We start from the raw sequence: 27,824 nt of genomic DNA on the forward strand, positions 1-27,824 counted from the left end.
CTACCAACTGCTGAGTGTCACAAACGGAACATGAATTCATGTGAATGGAAGGATTCCATTGGTGGTAAAGTGCTCTTCAAGTGTGGTGCGCTAAAATGAGCCTTAACTTACTAACAGTCACAATTATCCTGGCATGCAGTGGCACCCATGACAGCCATGCAGCAGTGATGGGGTGGGGTAGTATCAACTGTCATCTATATACAGCCATTAATAATGCAGTTTCCAGAACCCTTGTAAGCTCTACTAGTTTCATTCTCCCTAACAGAAACATGTGTCAGGCAGGGATTCTTATCCTTTCTGGGGCCTCGGCCTCTACTGGGAATCTGCTGCATCTGCCCACATGTGTGCATACACACTGTGCGTGAGGCTTCAGTCTCCCACCTTATTCACTGCTTGAGTTCCAATCCAACAGTAGACCATTAAATTAAATCACTGGATCATAACCAATTGTTTGAAAAGAAAGAAAAGAATAGAAAACATCAGAGGGTACTACTTTAAATAAGGGTAGGTGGTTTTGTGAAATTTTAGCTTTAGTACTTAGCTTTTACGTATTTCTTTATATTAGAATATATGAAAGACAAAGCGGGGAGCAGAATCTTCCACCTGCTGGTTTACTCCCCAAATGGCTACAATGGCCCAGGCTGGTCCAGACCTAAGCCAGGAGCCAGGAGCCAGGAGCTTCTTCTGGATCTCCTAGGCAGGAGCAGAGACAGAAGCAACTAGACTTACTTCTGCTGCTTTCCCAGGAACATCAGCAGGGAGCAGAATTGGAAGTGGAGAAGCTCGGACTAAAACAGGCTTCAATTCAGCCTTGGATTGCAGGCATCTGGGAAGTGAATCAGCACATGGGAGTGGGAGCGCCATCTGTCTGTCTCTCAAATAAACAAACTTTTTTTAAAAGTTAAAAGCTCAACGAGCTTTTAAAAATAAACTATGCAATCAACCTAACCTTCCATGTCATAGCATCATCCTCCTCATCAGACTTATGATGGATTTTTGTGGTTTTATAATTTCTTAAATTTATTCCATCTATAGGTGGTCCCCCAAACCACAGGCACCACACTTACTGTAAGATGCTCATCTTAAGCTGCAGGCCGTGCAGAACCTCAATCACTCTCTGCACATCGCCAAGAAGCTGGTGTGTGGCCACAATTTTCTTAGCATTCTGATGGGAGTAGTTTTCTTCTAGAAATGCCAGGCCATGCATGTGTCCCCTGCTCAGCCACTCCTTGTCATACCAGTACTTGAATCCAGGCCTCTGACCTAAAGGAGCAACAATAAGAGGGTTAAACATGAAGGAAACCCAGGCCATTCCATATCATTGCGCAACTGTCACACGAACCCTAGAAGGACAGACCAGGGTGCTCATTTTGCTAATTCAGCCATTCACTGTACATTCACCCAACACCAACCATATGCTCGGCTCTAGGCTAGGTGTTGGAGTTCTGATATCCTGGGACTGACAAGAAGTGCAGTGGAAACCTGAATTCTGTCTTTAAATGCAAATCATTTCACTGCTTTCCTCACTTTAAAGCTTCCACAACTTGCTACTGCTCTCAGAAGTAAACACCAAGTCCTAGCCTGGCTTAAAGGAGTCCAGACAACTCAGCTCCTTCCTGACCTTGTCTACCACCCAGAGTGGCTTTCTTTCATTTTGCAGAACACATGAACTCTTACAGGCTTGGCATCTTCACTCTAGCAGCACCCTCCTATCTGGAGCACTATTCTGCAAGGCGTCTGCAGGACTGGCTCCTCACCCCATACCCTCCCGAGCCCCAGAGCCCTTGGCTATCTCCCAAAGTGAGGGGCACCTGAACAGTGCCTTCCAGCCGTGATGGCTTCCCCCTCTTGAGCTAACAGTCTGGTTGTTTACATAAATGAGCTCATTTCTGGACCCCTGTATCCCACTAAGAGCCAGAAGAATCAGAACCAACTTGTTCATCATCATATCCACAGGTTTGGCAAACTGCATCTTGAATTAATTTATCAAATGAATGAAAAGAAGCTCCAGATACAGCAGCTACCAGCCCCCTCCCTTCTCTGGACCTCCTGCTCCCACCTGTCATGGGACAGGCTGATTGGTTGGCAACAGAGGTCTTGCTCGTTACAGGGCTTCTTAAGAAGGACCAGAAACATAGCACAGGCGACTTGTCACCACCTCCTGCTCCAAGAGCCCAAAGAATAGCTTTTAACCAGACTGTGGCTCACAGTATCTATAAAAAACCCAACATAATCAAGCTGATCTCCACCAAGTTCACCAGGCTCATTTGGGCTTTGCTAATGCACATCACAGGGATACACCTTTATTCTAACAATTCTTAAGCAACTTTTTATACCAATCCATGAGATGGAGTTTTGAGCCTAGCTACCTGCAGAATTCAATGATCTGTAAGCACAAATCCTGTGACAGATGTGAAGTGCTCAGGTCAAGAGGAGTCTATGATTATAGCTACAGAACACATTCAGAGACTGCACAGGACTACACAAAGACGGTGTGTCTGACTTTCCAAGAAGAAAGAGTGGATACTCTGAAAAGATCAACAAGATTTCTAAAAGGTGCCACTAGGACCCTTGGGGAAGCCTCAGGGAGAGCTGCTGCAAGTACTGGTGCAGCACTACCTTTTCAAAGGACAAAGTTGGGGGGAGGACAGATTCTCACTGTTTATCTGCCATTAACAGGTGGAGCGATTGAGCCATTCCGGGCCTGTGTGTATTTGCCTCTCTACTGGTCTGACCGTGTTCTTATACAGAGACTAACAGAGGCAGATTCTTCTTCTCTGTCTATGCACTAACTTAGTACGAGGAGACATAATGTCACCACAGAAGTTATCAGGGCCAAATGAACTATGCTGGCCAATCCTCCCCTACATGAACAGCAACATTATGAGGTGACCTTCCGGGCCCAGTGCAGTAGCCCAATGGGTAAAGTCCTCACCTTGCATGTGCTGGGATCCCATATGGGCACAGGTTTTAATCAAAGCAGCCCTGCTTCCCATCCAGCTCCCTGCCTGTGGCCTGGGAAAGCAGTCAAGGATGGCCCAAGGCCTTGGATCCTACACTCACATGAGAGACCCAGAAGAAGCTCCGAGCTCCTGGCTTCAGATCAGCTCAGCTCCAGCCATTGTGGCCGCTGGGAAGTAAATCATCGGATGGAAGAGCTTCCTCTCTGTATATTTGACTTTCCAATGAAGTGACCTTCCAAGAACATTCTAATCCCAGTGTGGTCTAGGGAGTTAGGAGAAGTCATTTGTATCCACTGTCCACTAATTCCTTCCTTACAACCAAAAATAGGAGTAGGGGTTCCAACCAGGTCTGCCTCAGAGGACCACAGGAGGAAAAGCACAGGCTCTCAGAAATAATCCAGCTGTAAGGCAGCAGCTGCCACACCACTGACAGCTAAGACAGGAATCATCAATCTATCCACCACTTCTAGAAAGGAGCGTGCAAGGCAGCCCCTGGAGCCATGAAACTAATCAATCCTCCTGCTATGAAATTAAATCCTGCTTTACAGGGCAACAGCTCTGGGCTACCATGCCTCTGACATTCTCCAAGGGCACAGGGCCCTGCCAGGCAACACAGACACGGAGGGAATTTCCAACCCTCCTGCAGCCCCAAAAGGAGAAGGACAGAATTCACAGTCATCTCTGTGATTTAAGAAAAAGAAAAAAAAACTTGCTCTAGCAGCAGGTGCATGAAAATGGGAAAGTAGCAGCACAGAAAAGCACGGCCTCTGCACAAGGATGAGGTACAAATTCTCTAAGTGTTCCATATTTTTAACTTTTTCTATGAGCTTTTTATGAAAAAAAAAAAAAAACTGTTAAGTACACTGAAAATTTTATTAAAAGAGGGGTCAGGATTGTGGTGTAGCAGCTTAAGCTGCTGTCTGCAACTGTAGGATCCTAAAGAGTTCCAGTTGAGTCCCAGCTGCTCCACTTCCAATTCAGCTCCCTGCTAATTCACCTGGGAGAGTAGGGAAAGATGGCCCAAGTGCTTCAGTCCTTAGCACTCACATGGAAGATATGGATGAAGCCACTGGATCCTGGTTTTGGCCTCCTGCAGCCCCATTCATTGTGGCCTTTGGAAGGAATGAAGCAGCCAACAGATGGTTTCTCTCTCTTTCTTTTAACTCATTCAAATAAACATTTTTAAAAATTATGTTTAGAAAAAGGACCTCATACATCTTTGCTTTTCATCGCAATTAAGAAAAAGTCCTAGCTCAAGGCCAAGCATTGCACCAGACGAGCCCTCTTCACCCATACTCTCCTGCTGTTTAGACAAGACAGCAGGCACCAGCACGGCTGAGGACAAAGAAGTGAGGTTCAGGGCCACAGACACTCAGGGGTGCATCACAGCCAGCTGTGCTGCGAAAAAGGCTACATACTGTGAAAATGCCTGACTCCAGAAATCTCTACCTGGAGGGTCTTGGCAAACATAACAGGTGTATTTCTCAGGCACATTTTCTTCCAGTAATCCCATGCAGACCCCATGCTGCCAGCACTGGCACTCTTCACACTGTTAGAATTAAAGAAGCAACAAAAGTTAAACTCAGAAGGTATCCCTCCTCCAAGACTAAGACCCACCTGCAGGGAAGAGGAAGGCAGGAGAGGGGAGGGAGGAGCACGCTTTACATCTGCACACCTGAGCTGGAGCCACACATGTGCGTGGGCACTGTCCATTATGGTAGCACGCTGGCCCCACGTGGGTTTGGACACTTAAACACATTAATATTCATTTCCTCAGTCATATTAGCAATATTGTTAAATACTCAGAAGCCACATGCAGCCAGGGGCTATTATACTAAAAGATTTAGATCTATTCAACAGTGCTGATCTCACAAGAACAACTGTTTCATTCCCGCTTCCACAGGTGTTCACTTTGCTGACCCCTTTTTGGGAACAGAGTTAAAATTCTCTGATCCTTAGAGAAAAGCTAACTTGAAACAACACAAAGCTGACATGAAGCTACAGCTCAGACATCGGTGGGGTGACTGCTCAGCTTTTCTTCACTGGCCTTCAGTTTCCCCACAGACAACACGGAACAGGATTCCTACTTGCCACAGGGGCTGCTGGTGAGGACTTGGTGGGTCAGATTGAAAAAAAAAGACTATTATTGCTATCACAGCTAAAAAAAAGACTATTATTACTATCACAGCTCCATAACTCTAACTGCACCCACAGGCATCCCTCGCCACCTTTCTGGGATACTGCGAAGATGAACAGGCACGGACAGGAGGAAGAGCAGGGAAAAGAGGAGTCAGACAACAAGGGCAGCACCAGGAGACTACAGCTGCAGACAGACACCAGGAGGGAAGAGAACAGAGTGGAGAGAGAAGGCAGCTTCCCAAGCATACAATAGGATACTTTAAAAGCATTTCTGAGCCAAGGCTCTAACCTTAAACTTCCCAAACACAGGTTAGCCTGGAAAGGAATAGGGAATTTTATAAGGGGGTACAAATTCTAAGATGAGACAGTTATCAAGCACTTGGAACCAGATGGCCCCAGCGTCCACACTGCATCCCTTGGTAGACCGAAGGTCCCGGAGAAGCTGACTCCAGCAGAACCAACAGGAGCAGAGCTAAGAGGCCAGCCTCGGCTAGGACCTGTTATGGATTCCTCCAATCAAAGATGAAAAATAGAATTTGCAAGACCACAAAAAGCAGTTAGAAACAGGAAACAAATAGGAACAAAACTGTATCATCAATGACTTGTCTGTCATGAGGATTAGAATTCACCAAAAGCAAATTAAAACACAGTGAAGTGTTAGAAATCAAAATGACAGAATTTTTAAGGTGGGTCTATTCTATTCAATTTTTAAAAATTTAACTGCAGAGGCCAGAGTGATATTTCAACTGGTTAATCATCCACCTCCACATGCTGGCCTTCCATATGGATCCAGTTCATGTCCTGGCTTGTCTACTTCCCACCCAGCTTCCTGCCTGTGGTCTGGGAAAGCAGCAGAGGACGGCCCAAGGTGTTGGGACCCTGCACCCATATAGGAGACTGGGAATAAGCTCCTGGCTCTTGGCTTTAGATCGGCTCAGCTCTTGCCATTGGAGCCATTTGAAGAATGACCAAGTAGATGGAAGATTTTTCTGTCTCTCCCTCTTTCTGTAAATCTGCCTTTTAAACAAAAATAAATAATTTTTTTTTTTTTTTTTTAATTTTTAATAGCAGAGATCAGTGTCATGGCATATCAAGTTAAGTTGATGTGCCTTATTAGCACCAGTTGGATTCCCAGCTGCCTCACTTCCAGTCCAATTCCTCATCATTGTACTGGGGATAGCAGTAGAAAATGGCTGAGGCCCCTGCCGCCCATACAGGAGATCTGGATGGAATTCTAGGCACCTGGCTTCTGTCTGACCCTGCTCCAGCTGATGTGGCCATTTGGGGAGTAACCCTGTGAATGAAGGAACACTCTAATTCTGCCTTTCAAATAAACAAATAAATCCTTTACAGATAGTTTAGGGGCTAGTGTTATAATACAGCATGATAATCTGCTGCCTGCGAAACCAGTTATAAGTCCCGGCCTGGACAGTGTAAACATTTGGGGAGTGAAACAGCATTTGGAAGATCTATCTCTCCCTAACTCGGACTTTAATTCTGTATTTCAAATAAAATTTTTAAATCTTCTCCCTCCCTCCAAAAAAGGGAAAAATTATACAGGGTCTGTTATTGTGGCACAGTGAAGCTTGTGATGTTGGCATTCCATATTGATACCTGTTCTACTTCTGACTCAACTACCTGCTAATGTGACTAGAAGGATAACCAAGACCACAGAACTCCACTCAGGAGTGGGTGAAAAGGGTCTAAGTATTTGGCCCAACTTCAGCTACTTTCCCAGACACATTAGCAGGGAGTTGGATGGGAAGTGAAGGAGCTGGGACTAAAACCAGTGCACCTGTGGGATGCTAGCACTGTAGGCAGAGACTTATTAGCCTGATATGCCAGTGCAGCACTGGCCCCTATTCTCAACACTTGATAAAGCAGCCAATAGACAAAATACCATGAAGCAAAATTGGGTCATGCACTATTAACATGGAACAGTCTTATTAAGAAGGGACTTCATTACACACAACTGAGAATTACTAGGGAAAGCTGAGGGCCAAATCCAATCAAGCTATCAGGACCCTGAATTCAGCATGCATCCAGAAAACCGTTGTAGTGTTTATGAAGATTGTCAATATCCTTTAGAAAACCAACTTTAGGGCCCGGCACCGTGGCCTAGTGGCTGAAGTCCTAGCCTTGTACATGCCAGGATCCCATATGGGCACCGGTTCTAATTCCAGCAGCCTTGCTTCCCATTCAGCTCCCTGCTTGTGCCCTGGGAAAGGAGTTGAGGACAGCTCAAAGCCTTGGGACCCTGTACCCCACCCCCGTGGGAGACTTGGAGGAGCTCCTAGCTCCTGATCAGCACAGCACTGGCCATTGTGGTCACTTGAGAGTGAATCATTGGACAGAAGGTATTTCTTTCTGTCTCTCCTTCTCTCTATATATGTCTATATATCTGATTTTGCAATAAAAGTTAAAAAAATCTAAAAAAAAAAAAAAAAGAAAACCAACTTTATGTAACAATGTGCTAACTGTTTTCCTCAAAACTTGAAAGGTTGTAAAAAAAAAGTGCATGTGTTTAAATGGGACCTAAAAAATGACTCAGTGTACAGTGACTCAATAGGCTAACCATCCACCTAACAAGCACCATCATCTCCTATGGGTACCAGTTAGTGTGCTGGCGGCTCCACTTCCCACCCAGCTCAGTGACTGTGGCCTGGGAAAGCAGCAGAAAGTGTCTCAAGTCCTTGGGACCCTGCACCTGTGTGGGAGACCTGAAACAAACTCCTGGTTCCTGGCTTCAGGACAGCTCAGCTCTGGCCATTGTGGTCATTTGGTGAGTGAAACAGCAGATGAAAGCTCTTTCTGTCTCTGCTTCTCTCTCTCTAAATCTGCCTTTCTAATTAAAATTAATAATTATTTTTCCAGACACAAATGATTTTTTTTTATTTCATTTTGTGACACACTTTCATAGGCTCTGGGATTCCCCCAACCCATTCCCAATCCCTCCCCCCATAAAACGAATAAATCTTAAAAGAGAAAAAAAAAGCACACCCATACACATGTCAATGCATCTATTAAGGCAGAAGAGTCCACCTACTCACAACTGTGCCCTGCAAGGCTCGTGTCCTACAGCAAAAGCCTTTCCTCCCATCTCTGAGGAATCAGCAGGACTAAGCTGCTGGGTCTTTAGGAGCAATCACCTTGGTAACAGTCATGGGTATCGATTTGTCTCATTGTTGTGTAAGAAAAAGAAATGAGTCCCCAAAGAACTCCAAGTCAACCACTATCACCATTCTGCCTCTCAGAACTCATCCACATGTCTGACCTTAAACATGAACATTACCCATACTGAATTTTCAAAGCCTGTTTTTACTTGTTAACAGATTTTGTGCTTCTATGAAGACTTCCAATGGAAAAGTTAACTGATTCTGAAAAAGGATTGAAAACCACTGAACTAAGGGAATCCAAAAGACTATCCATGTTCCCTGGAGATCCCAGAGAGGTTATCATGAAGACTGCTGGAAAAAAAAAAAAAAGACACTGCCTAAACTGAAATAATAAGAGCCAGAGAACCAGAAAGAGAGAGAAACGGTCAGCATGTGGGCTCCCATGTATGGACACTGGTAGGAAGGGTGGGTTGGCTGGCTTAGACAGTACTGTTATATTTCTTTTCTCTCTGTTTTTTTAAAAGATTTATTTATTTTTATTGGAAAATCAGATATACAGAAAGGAGGAGAGACAGAAAGAAAGAACTTCCATCCACCAACTCACTCCCCAAGCAGCCGCAATGGCTGGAGCTGAGCCAATCCAAAGCCAGGAACTAAGAGCTTCTTGCAGGTCTCTCACACGGGTGCAGGATCCCAAGTCTTTGGGTCCTCCACGACTGCTTTCCCATCCATAAGCAGGAAGCTGGATGGGAAGTGGGGTCACCTGGATTAGAACCGTCACCTTATGGGATCCTGGTGCATGTAAGGCAAGGACCCCAACCACTAGAATATCATGCTGGGCCCTGACCCTGGGATGGGGTGTGAGGTCAGGTAGAGCTTCTCCCTTTATCTCCTTCCTTACCCCAGATATACAGACACAAAAAAATCTGGAAACAATGGTCTTACCCACTTTCCTGTAACTCTTGACCCTTTGTGCCCTAATCAACTATGTAAGGATTATCAAAATAAAAAAAGAATAAATAAATAAATAAACTTGTCAAATAAAAAATATTTTTAAAAATATTTATTTATTTTTATTGGAAAGGCAGATCAGATTTACAGAGAAAGTAAGACAGATACAAAGATCTTCCATCCACTGATTCAATCCCCAAATGGCCACAATGGTTGGAGCTGAGCCAACCCACAGCCAGGAGCCAGAAGCTCCTTCCAGTTGTGCCACACAAGTGCAGGGTCCCAAGACTCTGGGTTATTCTCTATTGCTTTCCCAGGTCACAATCAAGGAACTGAATGTGAAGTGGAACATCAGAGACATGAACTGGCACCCATATGTGATCCCAGCATGTTCAAGGTGAAGATATACCCAACTGAGCCATTGTGCCACTCCCAGTATTGCTACATTTCAAAAACCAATTTATTTTATTTCATTTCTCAATTATAAATGTGAGTCCTCATACCTAAAGAAAGAACACTTGCCTGGGTATCCTGGGTTCACATACCCGGTTTACCCATTTTATGGTTCTACACCAGGAGCAAAAAATATCTTCATAATTTTATTCTCCTAACTTTTCCCTACAGATTTGTAATAGCCTGACTTTAAAGCACGATGTGGTGTTGCTACACTGAACAAAAATAACACTTCTATGCTATATGCATGCCATGGAACACAGTGTACACTTAAAAGGAGCCAATCAAAGACACAACAGCATGGATGAATCTCAAGAAAGAAGCGCAGGGGGTTCCCCTGTGTGCTTTTTCCAAACCTCTTATGATTTATTCAAAATAAAATTGCTAAAAGCACTGAGAAAATAAAAAGTGAAAAGGCAAGTGAGCCAACTCACTCTTAAATCTTTCCAAAAATTTGAAGAACACTGGTAAAGCCCCCCTAAAAAGGGGATTGCTGAACACAAGAGACAGATGCAAAGATAAAGTGGCATAAATCCAAGGACATTCTAAGTCAAGACCCATAAGAAGAATTCAAAAATCCATGCCCACAACACTGTAACGGCAAGAAAATGGCAGGGATGGAGCAGCCGTTCCATCTCCCACTCCCACACACACGGACACAGAGGTAGGCCCCAGGCACAGACTTTCAAACTCTGCCATGCAGCAAAAGACCAAACCTAGGATGAACATTTGGCCCAAGGCAAATCTCTTATGCCTCCAATAAAAAACTTTCATCCAGCTTAAACCTGACTGGAATTCTCTGCCTACAACCACATTAGCCCAAGTAGTCTCATTAACACAAAAATGTAAAATTGGGGGTGGAAGGAGCATCATGAATGATCACTTTACAAGAAAAGAACAAGTAACAAAAAAGAGAAAGAATCAGATGGACTTTGTAAGGAGAAGAAACAAAATGGTCCAAACTCATGATGGAAGCCCAAGTCCCTGAGCCTGGCTGTATTTTGTGTCTGGGTTCCAAGTGCCAGTACATTTTCCCAAAAATATTGGTACTCACCCTAAAAAATCCTAAGTATTGAACCACAGCTTATTTTAAGAAAAAAGAAAAAACAAAAAAACAACTCACATTCGGTCATGGCATGATGGCCTAGCAGCTAAAGTTCTCGCCTTGCACGTACCAGGTTCCCAAATGGATACCGGTTCTAATCCCGGTGACCTAAATTCCCATCCAGCTCCCTGCTTGCAGCCTGGGAAGGCAGTCGAAGACAGCCCAAAGCCTTGGGACCCTGCACCCACGTAGGAGACCTGGAGAAGGCTCCTGGCTTTGGATCTGCTCAACACCAGCCATTGTGGCCTCTTGGGGAGTAAACCATCGGATGGAAGATCTTCCTCTCTGCCTCTCTTCTCTGTATATCTGACTTTCCAATTAAAAAATAAATCTTAAAAACAAACAAACAAAAACACCTCACATTCCCTGGCCAGCCAGGGAACTCCCAAGAATGCCTGGAGTATTTATGGCAGCACTTAGAGGCAGCAGACAGCAGCCACCTTCACCAGAAGAGCTGCAATTAACAGCAAGACAAGGGCAAGCAGGTGAGGCAAGTTCTTGCCAAGTAGTTAGGAAGGTCCCCTAAACCAAAAGCACATCCCAGCGATGGAGAAGACAGGCAAAAATGTCAGGATATTTAAAAAAAAAAAAAAAAAAAAAAGCAACAGTAGCTGCAGAAACGTTACAGAAGCAGCCTCCAATCCACAGGCCATTAGGGAGAGCTGTGGGCCCCTAGAGGAGGACCTCAGTGCCTGCGGCTTGTCCCCTCACTGTGTGACCTCAAGCAAGGCTTCTCCCTGGCCAGCATCAGGGGCTGAGACTCTGTAATTCCCCAAGTCCTCTTCCACTTCATTAAGGGGACATTCAAGGGCTGCCCAGGATTCTGAGGAAACTGAATGGCAAACAAAGCTCAGTCCGCTGCTCTTCATGCTCACTACTTGGGGCTGCCCAGGCGACCTACCCTGGTGCTGGGTACAAGACTCCCACTAGGGACTGCTGTGTGCCTCTCATGGCCCCTTCTGGGAGCTCTACCTACCTGAATCATGAAGTCATTTTCTTCCTGGACTTCACAGATGCAGCGGACCACTTCAAAATCATAGTGGTCATCCCCATCAAGTTCTTCATCCAGGTTGGGGGTCCCATCGACATCCTGGCTGTACTCCTCATCACTCCAAAGGAAGCTCTCAGAAGAAGACTCACTGACATTATCCTCTTCTGGGAGCAAAAGGTAAACAACGGTACGATCGTACATTACAGTGACAACACTTAAAGCCAGCAATAGAAAATAACCTTATGAACCCACTGTTTCACGAGATTTCACAGGTTGGGAAATGGGGATATCTGTTCCTTGGACCTATCCTCTAGCCCAAAACCAAAACAAGGATGCTGCTGGCACTGCCCTGGGCTCTGCAACCTCATTTCATTGAAAGAATGAAGCCCAAGTTAGCAGCCTGTTCTTTGTCAGAGGAAATATAACTCCTCATGAACCACATAAACCTAGTTCCTGAGCCTTACCCCACCCAGTCAGGCTCTGGCTTACAGACAGCTTGCATTGTTAAAGTTCTCCACAATGTGGGGAAGAGTCAGAATCAGAACTTGCTGTTAAGTGCAGACCGCAACAGCCACTATCAAAGGATCACCAAACTAGTGGCACCTCCTTACCAGGTGCTTTCACTTTCCCTTTGTGGTTTCCAGACTCTGAGCCATGAAGCTGAGGGCTCAAATGGACGCCAGGCTTATGTGAAGACCCACACCTGGTGACAGCGAATGCCTTGGGTGGAGAAGGATCCTGGGAGGTGTCACTGACCTCTTCACTACAGGGACATTCTGGAAGAATACGGTAAAGAAGGAGTGAGCAAGCCAGACATCACCAGGATAATGCAGAATCAATCTCATCTAACCAACAAGGCCTCTGCTCCAGGGATTCACACTTGCATTGCCCCTAAGCATTCGCTCCAAGCACTACCTCTTCATACCACCCACACCCTCTTTGTCTAAGCCAGAAAACACACTGAGAATAAAACAAAACTACCCTGTAACTCTCAAGGACAAAAGGAGTTTTCTTATACATCTTTGTTGCAAACAGATAAACATTTTTCAAGAAGCAAATCCTTTCCAGAAAGAGTGCATAGATGGGTATTTAAGTGTTACGATTATAAACAAATTCAGTCACTCTTCCACACATCCTCTAGTGCTTTGATGTCCTCATGCAGGCAGCACCAGGTTAGGGTGTGCATCTCCGCACAGAGCCCACACAGCCTGGGAAAGGTCTGCTGGGACCACCATGGGAGACAGCCACCCCTCCCGAGCCATGGTGAGGAAAAAGAGATGAAACTACCAAGCAGCACTTACCAGATTTGACTTTCTTTTTCTTTTTCTTTTTCTTCTTTGGCTTCACTCTCACAAACTCCTTGAATTTCTTCTCTTTACTCTTTTCCTTGTCTTTTGCAGCTAGGAATAAACATGAGCTTAGGTGTTGAGATTTTAATTTTTTAAATGAAGATTTATTTATTTTTATTGGAACGGCAGATTTAGAGAGAAAAGGATAGAAAGAGAAAGATCTTCCGTCCGCTGGTTTACCCCCCAAGTAGCCACAATAGCTGTAGTTGAGCTAATCCAAAGCCAGGAGCTTATTTCAGGTCTCCCACACAGGTGCTGGGACCTAGGCTTTGGGACGTCCTTGACTGCTTTCCCAGGCCACAAATAGGGAGCTGGATGGGAAGTGGAAAAAGTCGGGACACAAACTGGTACACATATGGGATTCCAGCAGATGTAAGGTGAGGACTTTAGCTACCACAATATCACGCTGGAGCCCAGAAGGTTCTGAAGTAATGAAACATGTCCACTGAGAAGAACTGGACAGGCAGTGCAGCCAGTTCTTGGCCTGACAGTTCGCCTTCCTGTCCTTGCCAGCTTCTGAGAGGATGGCCTGAGGCAGAACCACTTCTCCACCACTTAGCCTTCATTTCACTCATTTCATTTTTCATTCATTTCATTTGATTTGAAAGGCATAAACAGACAGAAGGACTGCCCACTCACTGCTTTCCTTCCCACCTACAACAGCTCACTCATACTAGGCCAAACTCAAGCAAGGAGCCACAAACTCAATTCAGATTCCCAACATGGATGGCCAGGAAGCCAAAAAATATGTAGTAATATAATCATTTGTAAAAACAAGCTGAGATAATTGCAGAATTTTCTGGAAATGCATTAATCTTCTGTAATTCCCCTCCTTTAAAATGTAATTTTTCTACTTTGGGTGATTTTCCAAACAGACACTGTGAAATCATATGAGAAGAGATTTTATGGTGGTTCAGTCTACCCCCATCATGGATCCATACTAAATCAACAGTACTTTAGAGAACACCCTACAGCACAGCGGGCACAGCGGGTTAACAGGCTTTGTCCTACCTCCTCCACTTACAATTCAGCACTTTGCAGTTCTCTTGCCCAGCTGGCAAGGACTGGGCATGGATCAGGAAGCGCACTCCTGCACACCAGGGAACTGAGTTATGCTGGTTGCTGAGAGAGCTGTCCAGGTTCCAACGTCCACCCCCCCCAACACTCTCCAGCAGTGTCAGGGCCTTCAGGCCAAGTGAACTCTCCACAAGACTTGGGCAGCAAGTGGCAGAGACAAGTAACAGAGCTCATATTTTGCCACCTCCCAGAGGGCCACAGCTGCATAATTCAGCTCCATTTTCACCTTGCTGGGATTCACCAGACCAGATCAACCCAGCATCTGCTTCTTGTCTGAGATGTAAGCACTGAGGCTTGAGCAGCAGGGCCATTTAAGACACACGCAAAAACAAGTCACTTACTTGGGGAACTGGCTGAAACACGCTTCCTCGTTAGGCTCTCCTGGCTGGGCTTGTCCAAAGCTGAAGAGCCTCTTGTCTGGACGTGCCTCTTGCCTGGGCTCTCCTCTGGCTCAGGTGACTTCTCCATTCTATGGAAATACTTCATGTGGTAGTGCAATAGCTTGGCTTTGCGGAAAAATTTTAGACAGTCCACAACTTTGCACCTAAACTTGTGGTTCAGGTCCCCAGCCGATACGTTAGATGTCACAGAATCATTTGTTTTCTTAAATGTATTTGTTACTGAAAAAACAAAAACAAAAACAAAAGCAAAGATTCTTTGTGCTTTATTCTAGTTGTGACAAAACACACATTAACACGTGGCCACGGCCAGGGCAAGAGCAGCATGAGCACAAAGCTCAACACAGCAATCACCAGACCCTGACTTCTGAGAACCACTGCTGCGAGACAATGAGGACAACTTCAGGCAGGAAGGAGACTCAAATGTGATACAGCTTCAGAAAGGAGGAATCAACATTGTTTTTTTCTATTTACCGAACAGTTGGATCTGTTCATTCCTTATTCCAAAAATCTTGAAGTGGGACATTTACTTACTTCCTCTGCAGTAGTTATTTTACACCAAACGAGGAATCTGCCCTATCCTGTTTGTCATGAAAGGCAGATAAGATTTTTCTCACAAGAATCCTATACATTCCCATTCCCATGAGGCACAAGAAAAAAAATCCCACGATTATTTTTTTTTTTTAAAGAGAGTACAGTCTTGTTTCACTTCAGAGCAAAAAAAGAGAGAGCTTCCATTTGCTGATTCACGCCCCAGTTACCTCCAATGACCCAGGCTAGAACCACAATTGGGAGTGGGGAATTCAATCAAGGTCTGCAACATGGGTAGTGCAAAATCTGATCACCTTGCACAATCTACATTAGCAGGCATTTTGGTTATTTAGGGAATGAACCAGAGGATGGAAGATGTCTGTCTGAATGTCTGTTTCTCTCTCCCTTTCTTCTCACACCCTCTTTTGATCCCTCCCTGTCTAACTCTGCTTCCCAAAGAACAGCAATAAAAATAAGCAAACAAACAGCACAGAAACCATTGAGTCCATACAACTGTTAATATTACTGCCAACATGATTAACAGTTTTGCTTGGAGGAAACAGCATGCTGTGCAGAACTCAAGCTCAAAACTTCAAGAGTGATTCTTTACTCCTACTGCTCGTACATTAACTGCCACCACTGGGAAATACGGGGAAAAATGGCCTACAGATTTCGTTTTCAATTGTGGCAAAGAGAAGTCTATCATCTGGGAGATAGGGAGAAGATTAAAAGAGGTCAGGCCAGTGCAGTAGCCTAGTGGCTAAAGTCCACACCTTACATGCACCAGGATCCCATATTCATGTCGTGGTTACTCCACCCCCCTTCCAGCTCCCTACTTGTAAACTGGGAAAGCAGTGGAGGATGGTCCAAGGCCTTTGGGACCGTGCACCTGCACGGGCGACCCAAAAGAAGCTCTTGGCTCATGGCTTTGGACTGACTCAGCTCCAACTGTTGCGGCCAGGTGGGGAGTAAACCAGCAGATGGAAGATCTTTCTCTCTGTCTTTCCTCTCTGTAAATCTGATTTTGTGACTAAAAATAAGATCTTAAAAAAAATTTTAAAAGTCTCCTAATATCCCACCTCCTGGTACTAACATCTTTTTATCTTCCTCAAGTGTGTCAGCACTTTAAATGAACACAGAAAAGGTGGCAGTATGTCCATGTTGTGATTATAAAACATACAACAATAACATCTGTCTTCCTAGTAGATATTCTCCTTCGCTGGCTTGATGAAACAAGCTTCTAAGTTAGAAACTCCTCCAGGAAAGGCAAGAATGACAGCAAAGAGAGCTCAATCTGACAGCCAACTAGGAACCAGATGCTGCCAACCCACACGAGCCTGGATCCCTTTTTGGCAGAGTTGTAGCCCCGCAGTGCTGGCCAACTCCAAGATCACAAGGTTACAGAGCAGGTGGTTCTGTTCACCTTGAACTCCTCACCCACAGAAACTGGGAAAGCAATGTGTTGTTTTAGGCAACCATGTTGAAGGGGATATTGCTACCTAGCAGAAGATAGAGGGGGACAAGCAGTCCTCTTACATTCTATATTCTGGAATAAAGTTTTTCCTCTAATAAAAAGCACATTATTCATTTTTTAAAAAAATGCTTTCAACTATTTCTATACTTTTTTTCTTTTCTTCTAAGAAACTTTGTATTGAAGTAAGTGAACTATTTAATCTTTTTGGTATTCCTACTGCCAGCATCTCAAAATCCCCAAAACTACCGACCAGGATGGAGATATTCCATCTGTCTGACAGTGTTCAGTCTGGTCTCCTTTAAGGCCTGCCTCACGATAAGCCATCCAAGTTTCCAAACTCATCTCCTGTTAATCCACAGTGAGGCCTCAGCTCCTATCCTGGCTGATTGCTGCTCCACTGCTTTACATTTTCAAGGTCGAGTTCTGTTGGTCAGTCAGTGCCATTCCTGAGACACTCCTCCCTGTCTCAGCCAAGTCTTTACTCCCATGAAGATTTGACTCACTCCATATGCAGGAAGACGTCCAGATGGCCCTGGCTCTCCAGGCCACATGCCATCAACTCCTAGCACAAGTGTCAACCTGCAGCACTTCATCATCAACACTCAGCATCTGCTCATGGATCCTGGGACTTGTCACCTCTCCAGCCAGAGGGAAAGAGACACTTTTCAGCATCTTGTGTCCCTCAATACCAAAGCCCTGAGTGGTAGGTGTTCGTGGCACTGACACCATGCAGCTGAGTGTTTCAATACCTTTTGACATTAACTTCAAGTACTATAACAAACAAAACATTTTAGGGCTATGAAATAATGTCCTCAGTTTTGAAGAATAAAAAAGCAAAGAGGGAACCAGAGGAGACTGAGACACAGTGGTCCCCTCCTTACGTGCAGTTTGATCTTCCATAGTTATTAAGAGAAGTCTGGAAATATTAAATAAAAAAATAGCAGAAATTTATAAATTCAGTCTTTTTTTAGTTCCATGCCATTCTAAGTGGCAAGAAATTTCACACCATTCTGTCCAACCCCTGGGAGTTGACTCTGCCCACAGTTGGTATATCCACACTGTAAACACTACCTCCCACCAGGCAGTAGTAGCCACAGTTATCAGATCAACTGTCACAGGGCCACAGTGCTTCCGCTTGACTAACCCATATTTTCTTCACTAATGGCTCCAAAGCCCAAGTGCAGTGATGGTTGCAACTAAGATATGCCAAAGAGAAGGGTGAGGGAAAAGGTGAAGAGTCTCGACTTCAAATGCAAAGAAAAACACCATCACATGCTGAGGTTGCTAAGATGTATAGGAAGTTATTCTCATTCACTTACTATTGTGCCTACTCTTGAAATTAACTTATTATAGTTGTGTGTGTACATACTTAAAAAAAAAAGTATTATCAGTGACTACAGGCAGCTGGTAGTGATCTTAGAGTCTCCCTGAGATAATGGGGGACAGTCTTAACAGCAAAGATCATGGGAATGTCTTGAACAGTAAAAAAAACATTCAAAATGTTCATAAATGGAGCAGGGTTCAACAAATCATGGCAAGGCTGCATTATATAAACTTAGAGCTGGATTTGTGTTTTTTGATATGATTATCTCGAGAAACAGTATTAAGTGACAGGAATTTTTCAGCATAACCCATATTGCATAAAGTATATAAGGTTTGCTTAAACCATAAAGCATATAAGGTTGATGGTTATAGTTTATATTATAGAGACCAGGATCAGCATAATGGCACAGTAACTAAATCTTTGCCGTGCACGTTGAGATCACATCTAGGTGCTGATTGGTGTCCCGGCTGCTACCCACTTCCCATCCAGCTCCCTGCCTGTGACTTGGGAAAGCAGTAGAGGATGGCCCAAAGACTTGGGACCATGTACCTTCACGGGAGACCCAGAAGAAGCTCCTGGCTCCTGACTGTGGACTGGCTCAGCTCCAGCTGCTGTGGCCACTTGGGTAGAGAATCAGCAGATGAAAAGTCTTTCTGTCTCGCCTCCTCTCTGTAAATCTGCCTTTTCAATAAAAATAAATATATTAAGAGAACCACAGTTGTGGCACAGCTGGCATCAGATATGGAAGTGCCAGTTCAAGTCCCAGCTGTCCTGCTTCGGATCCAGCCCCTTCCAATGTACCTAAGAAATCAACAGAAGATGTACCAAGCACTCGAGTCCACAATAGACTTAGATGCAATTCTGAGCTCCTGGCTTCAGCCTAACCTAGCCCTGGCTGTTATGGCCACTTGATGGGAGAATATGCAGAAGGAAGATCTTTTCCCTCTCTCTAATTCTGCCTTTCAGATTAATAAATAAATCTTTATACACATATATAAATCTATATGCAAGGGGCCCGGCGGCGTGGCCTAGCGGCTAAAGTCCTCGCCTTGAACGCACCAGGATCCCATGTGGGCGCCAGTTCTAATCCTGGCAGCTCCACTTTCCATCCAGCTTCCTGCTTGTGACCTGGGAAAGCAGTTGAGGACAGCCCAAAGCCTTGGGACCCCGCAACCACGTGAGAGACCTGGAAGAGGTTCCTGGCTCCTGACCTCGGATCAGCGCAGCACCAGCTGTTGCGGTCACTTGGGAAGTCAATCATCGGACAGAAAGATCTTCCTCTCTATATCTCCTCCTCTGTGTATATCTTTGTAATAAAAAAAAAATCTATATGCAGGGAAAATACATGAATATGTGCGTTTACCCACATCTGCCCAGGAAAAATACCTGGAGTCCATAGAATGGCTACGTGGAAACAAAGCAATCTGTGATGCTGGTGAATACTTCAAGGTTATTCGCCAGAACGCACATCTCCACTCCTGGCCCCCATAAAAATCCCTGAGCATTTATTCTACAAGATGGCAGAGCTGCCCAAGACACAGAGCTGGTCTGGAGTAACAAGCAGCCTCTCTCTTCACCCTTGAGGAGATGTGCAGCCTTCCACCATTGCCTGCCTGTCCTGCTACCCACAAGTCTGTTTTACAACAATTTCTCACATAGTGATTCTACCACAGCTGAGAAACGCCACAGCTGTGGCACCAGCTCAGGACAGCCAATGGCAGAAGCCTTGCTGGATGATTCCGATGATGATCCCGCCCTACTTCCTGCTTACATAATACATTCCTGGTGAATGAGTTCTCAATGACCTCCTTCCTCCCAAACTATCTTTCTGGGTTGCCCTGTCCTTGCTGCTAAACTCAGGAACACCATCAAGTTTCCAGATCAACATATTTTCCTCCTCAATTAAAGGATTCCAGAGGCACCGCCTAACCGGAGAGCACCAACACCACGTGCACTGCAGACTGCTCCTCCAACCCCGGCTCTCATTCTGCAAGCGGACACACAGCTCTAATGGGGGCCCTCAGAGCATCCCTCCCTTCACACTGTCCCTCAAGGAGGAATTCTTCACTTGATGTGTACAATATACAGTATTTCATCAACTGGATTTAGGTTCTAACATGGAAGACCAAAGCAGCAGACTGTAACACTAACCAGTGGGAGGTGTGGAACCTGAGTCACTCCGTGACATTATAAGGTCCACTCTCTACAAAACAGGGAGAATATAAGGGTACCTAAACAAGTTTGTGGAAAACAGAATTTTAAACGTTCATTTGTGGGGGCTCGGCAGCGTGGCCTAGTGGCTAAGGTCCTCGCCTTGATCCCATATGGCCGCTGGTTCTAATCTCGGCAGCTCCACTTCCTCTCTATCTCTCCTCCTCTCAGTATATCTGACTTTGTAATAAAAATAAAATAAATCTTTAAAAAAAAAAAAAAAGTTCATTTGTGGTCCTAAAAGATTTTAACACCAACGTCCTGGGCATGGCGAGGTAGCCTAGCAGCTAAAGTCCTCACCTTGCATACACTGGGATCCATATGGACGCTAGTTCATGTCCTGGTGATCCCACTTCCCATCCAGCTCCCCGCTTGTGGCCTGGGAAGGTAGTAGAGGATAGCCCAAAGCCTTGGGACCCTGGACTTACATGGGAGACATGAAAGAGGCTCCGCTCCAGGCTCCTGGCTTCAGATTACCTCAGTTCCAGCCATTGTGGTCACTTGGGGAGTGAATCAACGGATGGAAAATCTTCCTCTCTGTCTCTCCTCCTCTCTGTATATTTGCCTTTACAATAAAAATCAATAAATAAATCTTTTTAAAAAAGGGGGGGGGGAGATGCCAATGGCTTGCCTGGCCTAATATCAGCTTATGGCTCTAGTTTCCTGCTGATAAAGACCCTGGGATGCAACAGTGATGGCTGGGTCCCTGCTACTCATGTGGGAAATCCTGATTAAGTTCTCAGATCCGGCTTTGGCCTGGCCCAGTGTCAGCTAGTGCTAGATTAAATTAAAGGATGGCAGTACAATCTCTATAATGAATAGAACAGAAATTTTTTTTTTAAGATTTATTTATTTTATTACAAAGTCAGATATACAGAGAGGAGGAGAGACAGAGAGGAAAATCCGTCCGATGTTTCACTCCCCAAGTGAGCCGCAACGGCCGGTGCGCGCCGATCCGAAGCCGGGAACCTGGAACCTCTTCCAGGTCTCCCACGCGGGTGCAGGGTCCCAAAGCCTTGGGCCATCCTCGACTGCTTTCCCAGGCCACAAGCAGGGAGCTGAATGGGAAGTGGAGCTGCCGGGATTAGAACCGGTGGCCCATATGGGATCCTGGGGTGTTCAAGGTGAGGACTTTAGCTGCTAGGCCACGCTGCCGGGCCCCTAAAATAGAAATTTTAAAAGTTCAAGCTGGGGCTTGTGCAGCAGCTCATCAGGCTACCTGCAAGCACCTGCATCCCATATGGGTACAGGTTCGTATCCAGCTGTTAGCTGTCCTATTTCCCATCCAGCTCTCTGTTTTGGCCTGAGAAAGCACAGAAGGATGGCCCAAGTCCTTTGGACCCTGCATCAGAGACCTGGAAGGACCTCCTGACTCCAGGCTTTGGATGAGGTCAGCTCCAACCATTGTGGGCATTTGGGGAGTGAACCAATAGATGGAAGATCTTTTCTCTCTGTCTCTCTTCCTTTCTGTAAAATCTTTCTGGAAAAAAAAAATCCTTAAAGAAAACAAAAGTTCAGGACTGGCATCTGTCTGTGACATCACGATCCCATAAGAGCACAGGTGTGAATCCTATATATTCTAGCTCCCTGCTAATGGCCCAGGGAAGTAGTGGAAGGCAGCCCAGGGCCTTGGGCCTCTACTCACACAGGAAACTCAGATGAAGCTCCTCACTCCTAGATTTTGCCTGGCCCAGCCCTTTATGGTCATTTCAGGAATGAACCAGTGGATGGAAGCACTCTCCAACTTTGCCTTTAAATATACATAAATTAACCTTTTTTAAAAAAGGCTAAATAATTCAACTACATACCATCTAGAAGGACACACTTAATTTTAAGCATTAAGTTTAAATAAAAGAAAAACATGCCAGTGCAAGGAAGCATAAGAAGAACTGAGTATTTACACTATTATCACGCTGAACTGACTGTAAGTCAGAGACTATTAGCAAAATTAGACTAAGGTTTCATAGTATAAACTGGGCAATTCATCAGGAAGATATAATAAACACAGTCAGCCCTCTGTATACGTGGGCTAAACAGATTCAACAAACTATAGATCAAGAATATTCAGGGGAGATAATGGGAGAATTCACACCTTATCTCTCCCCTTCTCCCAGATACAGAAAGGAAAAAAAGAGAATGTGAAAATGATGCTCTCACCCACCTTCCTGTAGCCCTTGACCCTTTGCACCCTAATCTCCTATGTAAAAATCATAAAAAAAAAACTTAAAAAAACCATATTCAGGGGAAAAATTATATCTGCACTGAATATGGACATTTTCATGTCATTTTTTTCCTTAAACAATGAAGCATAATACCTATTTTTATACCACTTAGATTGTATCATGTATTGCAATTAACTTAAGATATGATTTAGAATATACAAGTGAAGCATATACAGGTGATATGACAATATTATACTATTTAAATAAAGGACCTGAGCACTGGTAGATTTTGGCATTCAAAAGGTATCCTGGAACTCATGTCCAAAGATACAGAGAACTTCTGAATATGTATGTACCTAATAATAGAACTTCGAAATACATGAAGTAAAAACAATAAAATTAAAGAGAAAAATAGACAAGACCACAATCACAGAAATCTCAACATCTCACCCCTTACCCTTAGTAACTGACAGAACTAGACACACACAAAAAGGCCACAAAAATCAACTGGAACCTACCACCTACTACTTTGATCTAATTGGCAGGTACAGAACAGATAGAACAAATTAGAACACATGTTCTTTTCCTATGCATACAGATTATTTAGCAAGACAAATCATATGGAAGGCCAAGTTATGTCTTTACAAACATAAAAAGATTGAGCATACCAGAATATGTTTTCTGATTCACAAGGAAAGTAACAGCTGAAATTAGTGACAATAAAAACCCTAAATTCTTAGAAATGAAGCAGCATACTTGTGTGGGGTTTTCCTTGTATGTTTTATCTATTTCTTTGAGAAGCAAAGAGGTAGAGGCAGAACTCTACCTCAAATGGCTGGGGCTAAGCCAGGAAGAGCGCACACAACCTGCACTTCTGTGTAGGCGGGGGGGAACCTACTACTGAGCCATCAACTACTTGAGCCTTCCAGGGCTGGCATTAGCAGCAAATCAAGAGTCAGGAAAGGAAGCCAAGGACTCTGATACAAAACACAAATATATTAACTGGCATCTTAACTGGTAAGTTCAAAATCCAGTCCAAAATAATATACTTGTAACTGACCCACTGTGAATAAATAAATCACTATTTTGAAACCAATGGGAATAAAAATACAAAATAACTAAGATCTGTACAACACAACTAAGGCAATGCTTGATGAGAAGTGTTCAACATTAAATACTCCCAGTAGAAAGGAAACAAGAGCAAAAATCAATAAACTAGAAGGAAAAAAACAGCTGAGTGAAAAAAAAAATAAACTCAAAACAAAAACAATCATATTTTAAGTGCAGAAAATAAAAGTTAAAAGGTTAATTCTTTAAAATACAACAAATAGATTCCTATTCATACTAACCAAGAAAAGACAGGCAAAACATTACTAAAATTGGAAATGAAAAGGGTATAACATAAAAGGAAATATGAAAAGGTGAAAAACCATTATTGGTAAATCCATTTTAAATTCACAATCATAGAAGCATATTTAGGAAGAGTATAATGTCAACTCTAAACATGAACCTTCCACCGTGGAAATCTCTCGTAATTCAGCAAGAGGAGAAGTTGCCTCAGTTTTCATAGTGTTTTCTCCCATTGACTTGCAGTTCAGTTCCAGGCCTGCAGCCCCGGACCCATTCCCAAAGGAGTGGCAAGTTAGTGCTGATGAGACCTGGCCAGCGTCCAATGGAGATTTCAAACGACCTAAGATGGAGGAAAAAGAAAGCCTAAGGAACACAAATGTCATCTGGGAACCACAAGTCTCAAAACATTAAACAGGCCAGCAATTTTTTTTAAGAAGAAGCCATTCATGTCGGCCTCTGGGAAATACATCCAGGTCTGGAACAATCTCAAGAAAATGAGCCCAGTGAAAGGAGGAACTGTGGGAATTGTCAACAGAAAGGAAGCTACAGGGTGGTATGCTTCCGAATCAACATTTAGTAGTAAACAAAACCAACCACTAAATCCATCTACAACAAATCAGCCAGGAAGTACAACATAAAAGCACAAATTGATTTCAAGATGACTTGCAGCACTTGCAGAAGGTAATGATAAGTAACAGACACCACACTGGCCAGACTACTCCAGAAATGCTTGGACTCACCTTCTTCAGACTCCTTGACATCAGACGTTATGCGATGCAAAGGATCTGCATCAACTCGATCCACCAAATCTGATCCAGCCAAGTCAGGATCTAGGATCTCGTGAGTCCCACTAGTGGACAGCCTGGAGGACCGTCTCCTGGATAAGTCTTTCTCAGCCTTTTCTGTATAGTTTTTTGACTTTTCCTGGGCTACAAACCATTAGAAGAGTTGCAGTCAAGAGACCAATAAAAAGCAGTAACCACAATTATACTTCCTAGGCTGGCTGTCTCCATTAGGGTTTACACAAACATTATCTGGAATGTTAAACTAGTGATGAAAAGCAACACCCTAGTTTATATAGTTTTAAGCAAGGGCAGTCTTTCTACCCAGAGAGAATTTAACTCTTTAAGCAGTCACAGTATGAAACTATAAACCAGGTTTTATGTCCCAGTCGTGATGCCTAAATTCTATTTCAGGGCTATCCAACATTAATGTCTATATACTAATTTCCAAAATCACTCAGGTTTATAAGAACCTTGCTTTAAACCCATGACAAATCCTTTATGGAACCAACAGAATAGTTTCTTGTTGCTATTATTATTAATAGGATAGTTTTTAAAGTCAATAATTATTAAAGTTTCATGCAGCACATGAAATGCATCCTTTCCAAAATACTGGCTATCCAGTGGAGTTCAAAGCAAACACACTTTATGAATTTGATGATGATATCACTGATCTCAATATTAATACAAAATCTCTATTTCAGTTACCAAAAACTGAAGATCCTGTCGCATCCCACTCATATTAGTTCATGTGCTTAAAGACAAGCAATTCAATTGTTAGAAACTAGAGGGAAGGGCCCAGCACGGTGGCCTCGTGGCTAAAGCCCTCACCTTGATGTGCTGGGATCCCATATGGGCACCGATTCATATCTTAGCTGCTCCACTTCCCATCCAGCTCCCTGCTTGTGGTCTGGGAAAGCAGTCGAGGACGGCCCAAAGCCTTGGGACCCTGCACCCACGTAGGAGACTCTGAGGAAGATCCTGGCTCCTGGTTTTGGATTCACTCGATTCTGATTGTTTTGCCTTCCTGGGGAGTCAACCAACGGATGGAGATCTTTCTGTCTTTCCTTCTCTCTGTAAATCTTGCTATCCAATAAAATAAATAGTTTTTTAAAATAAAATAGGAGAGACCAGCACTGTGGCATAGCCAGAAAAGCCTCTACTTTTTTTTAATGGATTTATTTATTTTTATCCAAAAGGCAGATATACACAGAGAGACAGAGAAAAAGGTATTCCATCCACTGATTCACACCCTAAGTGGCCACAAACGGCCAGAGCTGAGCCAATCCAAAACCAGGAGCCAGGAGCCTCTTCCAGGTCTTCCACACAGGTGCAGGGTCCCAAGACTTTGGGCCTTCCTCAACTGCTATCCCAGGCCACAAGCAGGGAGCTGGATGGGAAGTGGAGCAGCTGAAATTAGAACTGGCATCTATATGGGGTCACTGCACATGCAAGGCGAGGACTTTAGTCACTAGGCTACCACACCAGTCCCCAAGCCTCAGTTTTTGATACTGGCATCCCACATGGGTGCAGGCAGATTTAAATAGTGTCTGCTCCACTTCTAATTCAACACCCTGCTGATGTGCCACAGAAAGCAGCAGAGAGAGTATGGTTCAGAGCTTGGGTCCCTGCATGCATCTGGAAGATCCAGAAGAACCTCCTGGTTTCTGGTTTTGAACAGGCTCACATTTGGCCATGGCAGCCATTTGGGGAGTGAACGAGCAGATGGAGGACCTCTTTTTGACTGTTCGTCTCTCATTTTTGCTCTGTAACTCTGCGTCTCAAATAAATAAAACAATTTTTTAATGGGAGAGAGACCAAAGGCTGAATCCAATAGTATTAAATACGTAAACACATAAACTGTGGACTTACATGAATTTTTGTCAAGTCGAGGACGTTTTAATGGAACTTCACTTCCCTTTGATATTTTCCGTCTTCTCAATTCCAATGTTATTGGTTGCAAAGTTTGAGAGTTTGAATCTACTGCTACAATGTATATAAAAAATTAAATAAAAGAATATGTGTAACTTCTTGTGTCTAATCTTTCATTTCTACATATAAACAAAAATACATAAACACATTTTTTGCATTACAAACATTTTCAAATGGACATCCTTATTTAACATTTAAAAAAAAAAACAAACAAAGGAAAATTAAAAAATAACTTCCTGTTAGGAGATGCTGACTGACACCTTGCAGGTCAACGTGGTGAATCTTTTTTGGGGGGGCTCTTATTTATGATCCAGCTCCAACTATACACTTCTCCCCTGAAATCTACTCTTCAAGACAGTAAAACTCAACAATGACAACTTTAAATTAGGATAGTATAAGCACAGCAAAAAACTTATTTTTATAAACATTAAATCTTTTCATTAAACTGATCTTTTCAACACTCAGGAAATTCACCACTACAGGCTAATTCCGAAAATGCGTGAGCTGGGACTAAGGTCTGCTTATTATTATAAAGTCACAACTTGCTGAATTAATTATCTTGGCACTGACCTTACTTGTGATTGCCCAAAAAGAAAGTCAACACTTAGAATCTCTTAAAAACAATCCCAGAAAAAATTGCAGGAAACCATAGTATTTCACAGATAACGCTGTAGGCAAAATACTGACCACTTCCAAACCCAGCGGACAAAACTCAACAAAGCAAATGCTAAATCCTCAGAGAATAATTTTATTTTAAAACACTTGGGCCTGACACAGCAGCCTAGTGGCCAGGATCCCATATGGGTGCAAGTTCCAGTCCCGCCTGCTCCACTTCCCATCCAACTCCCTGCCTGTGGCCTGGGAAAGCAGTTGAGGCCAGCCCAAGGCCTCGGGACGCTGGCTCCGGGCCCAAAGCTCCTGGTTGCTGTCTTCGGATCGGCTCAGTTTGGGCTGTTGTGGCCACTTCTCGGGTCAGTTGGTGGGCAGAGGATCTTTCTTTCTGTCTCTCCTCTCTGTATACATGACTTTCCAATTTAAAAAAAAAAAAAAAAACACTAAATAAATCTTAAAAAAAAACAAACCTAAAACTTAAGGAAAAAAAAAAGCATCAGAAAAGATCATTCAAAAGGCAAGCAGGGGCCCAGCGGTGTGGCCTAGCAGCTAAAGTCCTCACCTTGAAAGCGCCGGGATCCCATAGGGTCGCCGGTTCTAATCCCTGTGGCCCTACTTCCCATCCAGCTCCCTGCTTGTGGCCTGGGAAAGTAGTTGAGCATGGACTAGAGCCTTGGGACCCTGCACCCATGTGGGTGACTTGGAAGAAGCTCCTGGCTCCTGGCTTTGGAGTGGCTCAGCTCCAGCCATTGCAGTCACTTGGGGAGTAAATAACAGAGTATCTTCCTCTCTGTCTCTCCTCCTCCTTGTATATCTTTCCAATAAAAATAAAAATTAAAAAAAAAAGCACTCATTCTCATATACCCTTTTTTCTAAAGTTGAGCTGAGATATACCACATTTCTG

At 43.9% G+C, this 27,824-nt stretch overlaps 1 protein-coding gene and 1 non-coding gene across 2 annotated transcripts in view; one reads left to right on the forward strand and one right to left on the reverse strand.

The window, feature by feature from the left end:
* The window catches only part of PHF20 (PHD finger protein 20), an 89,220-nt gene that overhangs the window by 8,293 nt on the left and 53,103 nt on the right, over positions 1 to 27,824 (reverse strand). The window contains exons 7-15 of the mRNA XM_058679765.1: positions 26,249 to 26,362; positions 24,335 to 24,523; positions 23,755 to 23,934; positions 14,486 to 14,764; positions 13,020 to 13,118; positions 12,330 to 12,494; positions 11,704 to 11,882; positions 4,413 to 4,512; positions 1,068 to 1,263 (exon numbers count right to left, since the gene is read on the reverse strand). Coding sequence (XP_058535748.1) covers positions 1,068 to 1,263; positions 4,413 to 4,512; positions 11,704 to 11,882; positions 12,330 to 12,494; positions 13,020 to 13,118; positions 14,486 to 14,764; positions 23,755 to 23,934; positions 24,335 to 24,523; positions 26,249 to 26,362 — 1,501 coding nt within the window. The remainder of the gene's footprint in view (positions 1 to 1,067; positions 1,264 to 4,412; positions 4,513 to 11,703; positions 11,883 to 12,329; positions 12,495 to 13,019; positions 13,119 to 14,485; positions 14,765 to 23,754; positions 23,935 to 24,334; positions 24,524 to 26,248; positions 26,363 to 27,824) is intronic.
* LOC118760229 (U6 spliceosomal RNA) lies at positions 3,673 to 3,775 on the forward strand. Its single transcript, XR_004996665.1, has one exon. It is a non-coding gene; the product is annotated as a U6 spliceosomal RNA (small nuclear RNA).

Source organism: Ochotona princeps, chromosome 22, assembly GCF_030435755.1.
Source record: "Ochotona princeps isolate mOchPri1 chromosome 22, mOchPri1.hap1, whole genome shotgun sequence".
In the NCBI taxonomy this organism is placed as follows: domain Eukaryota; kingdom Metazoa; phylum Chordata; class Mammalia; order Lagomorpha; family Ochotonidae; genus Ochotona; species Ochotona princeps.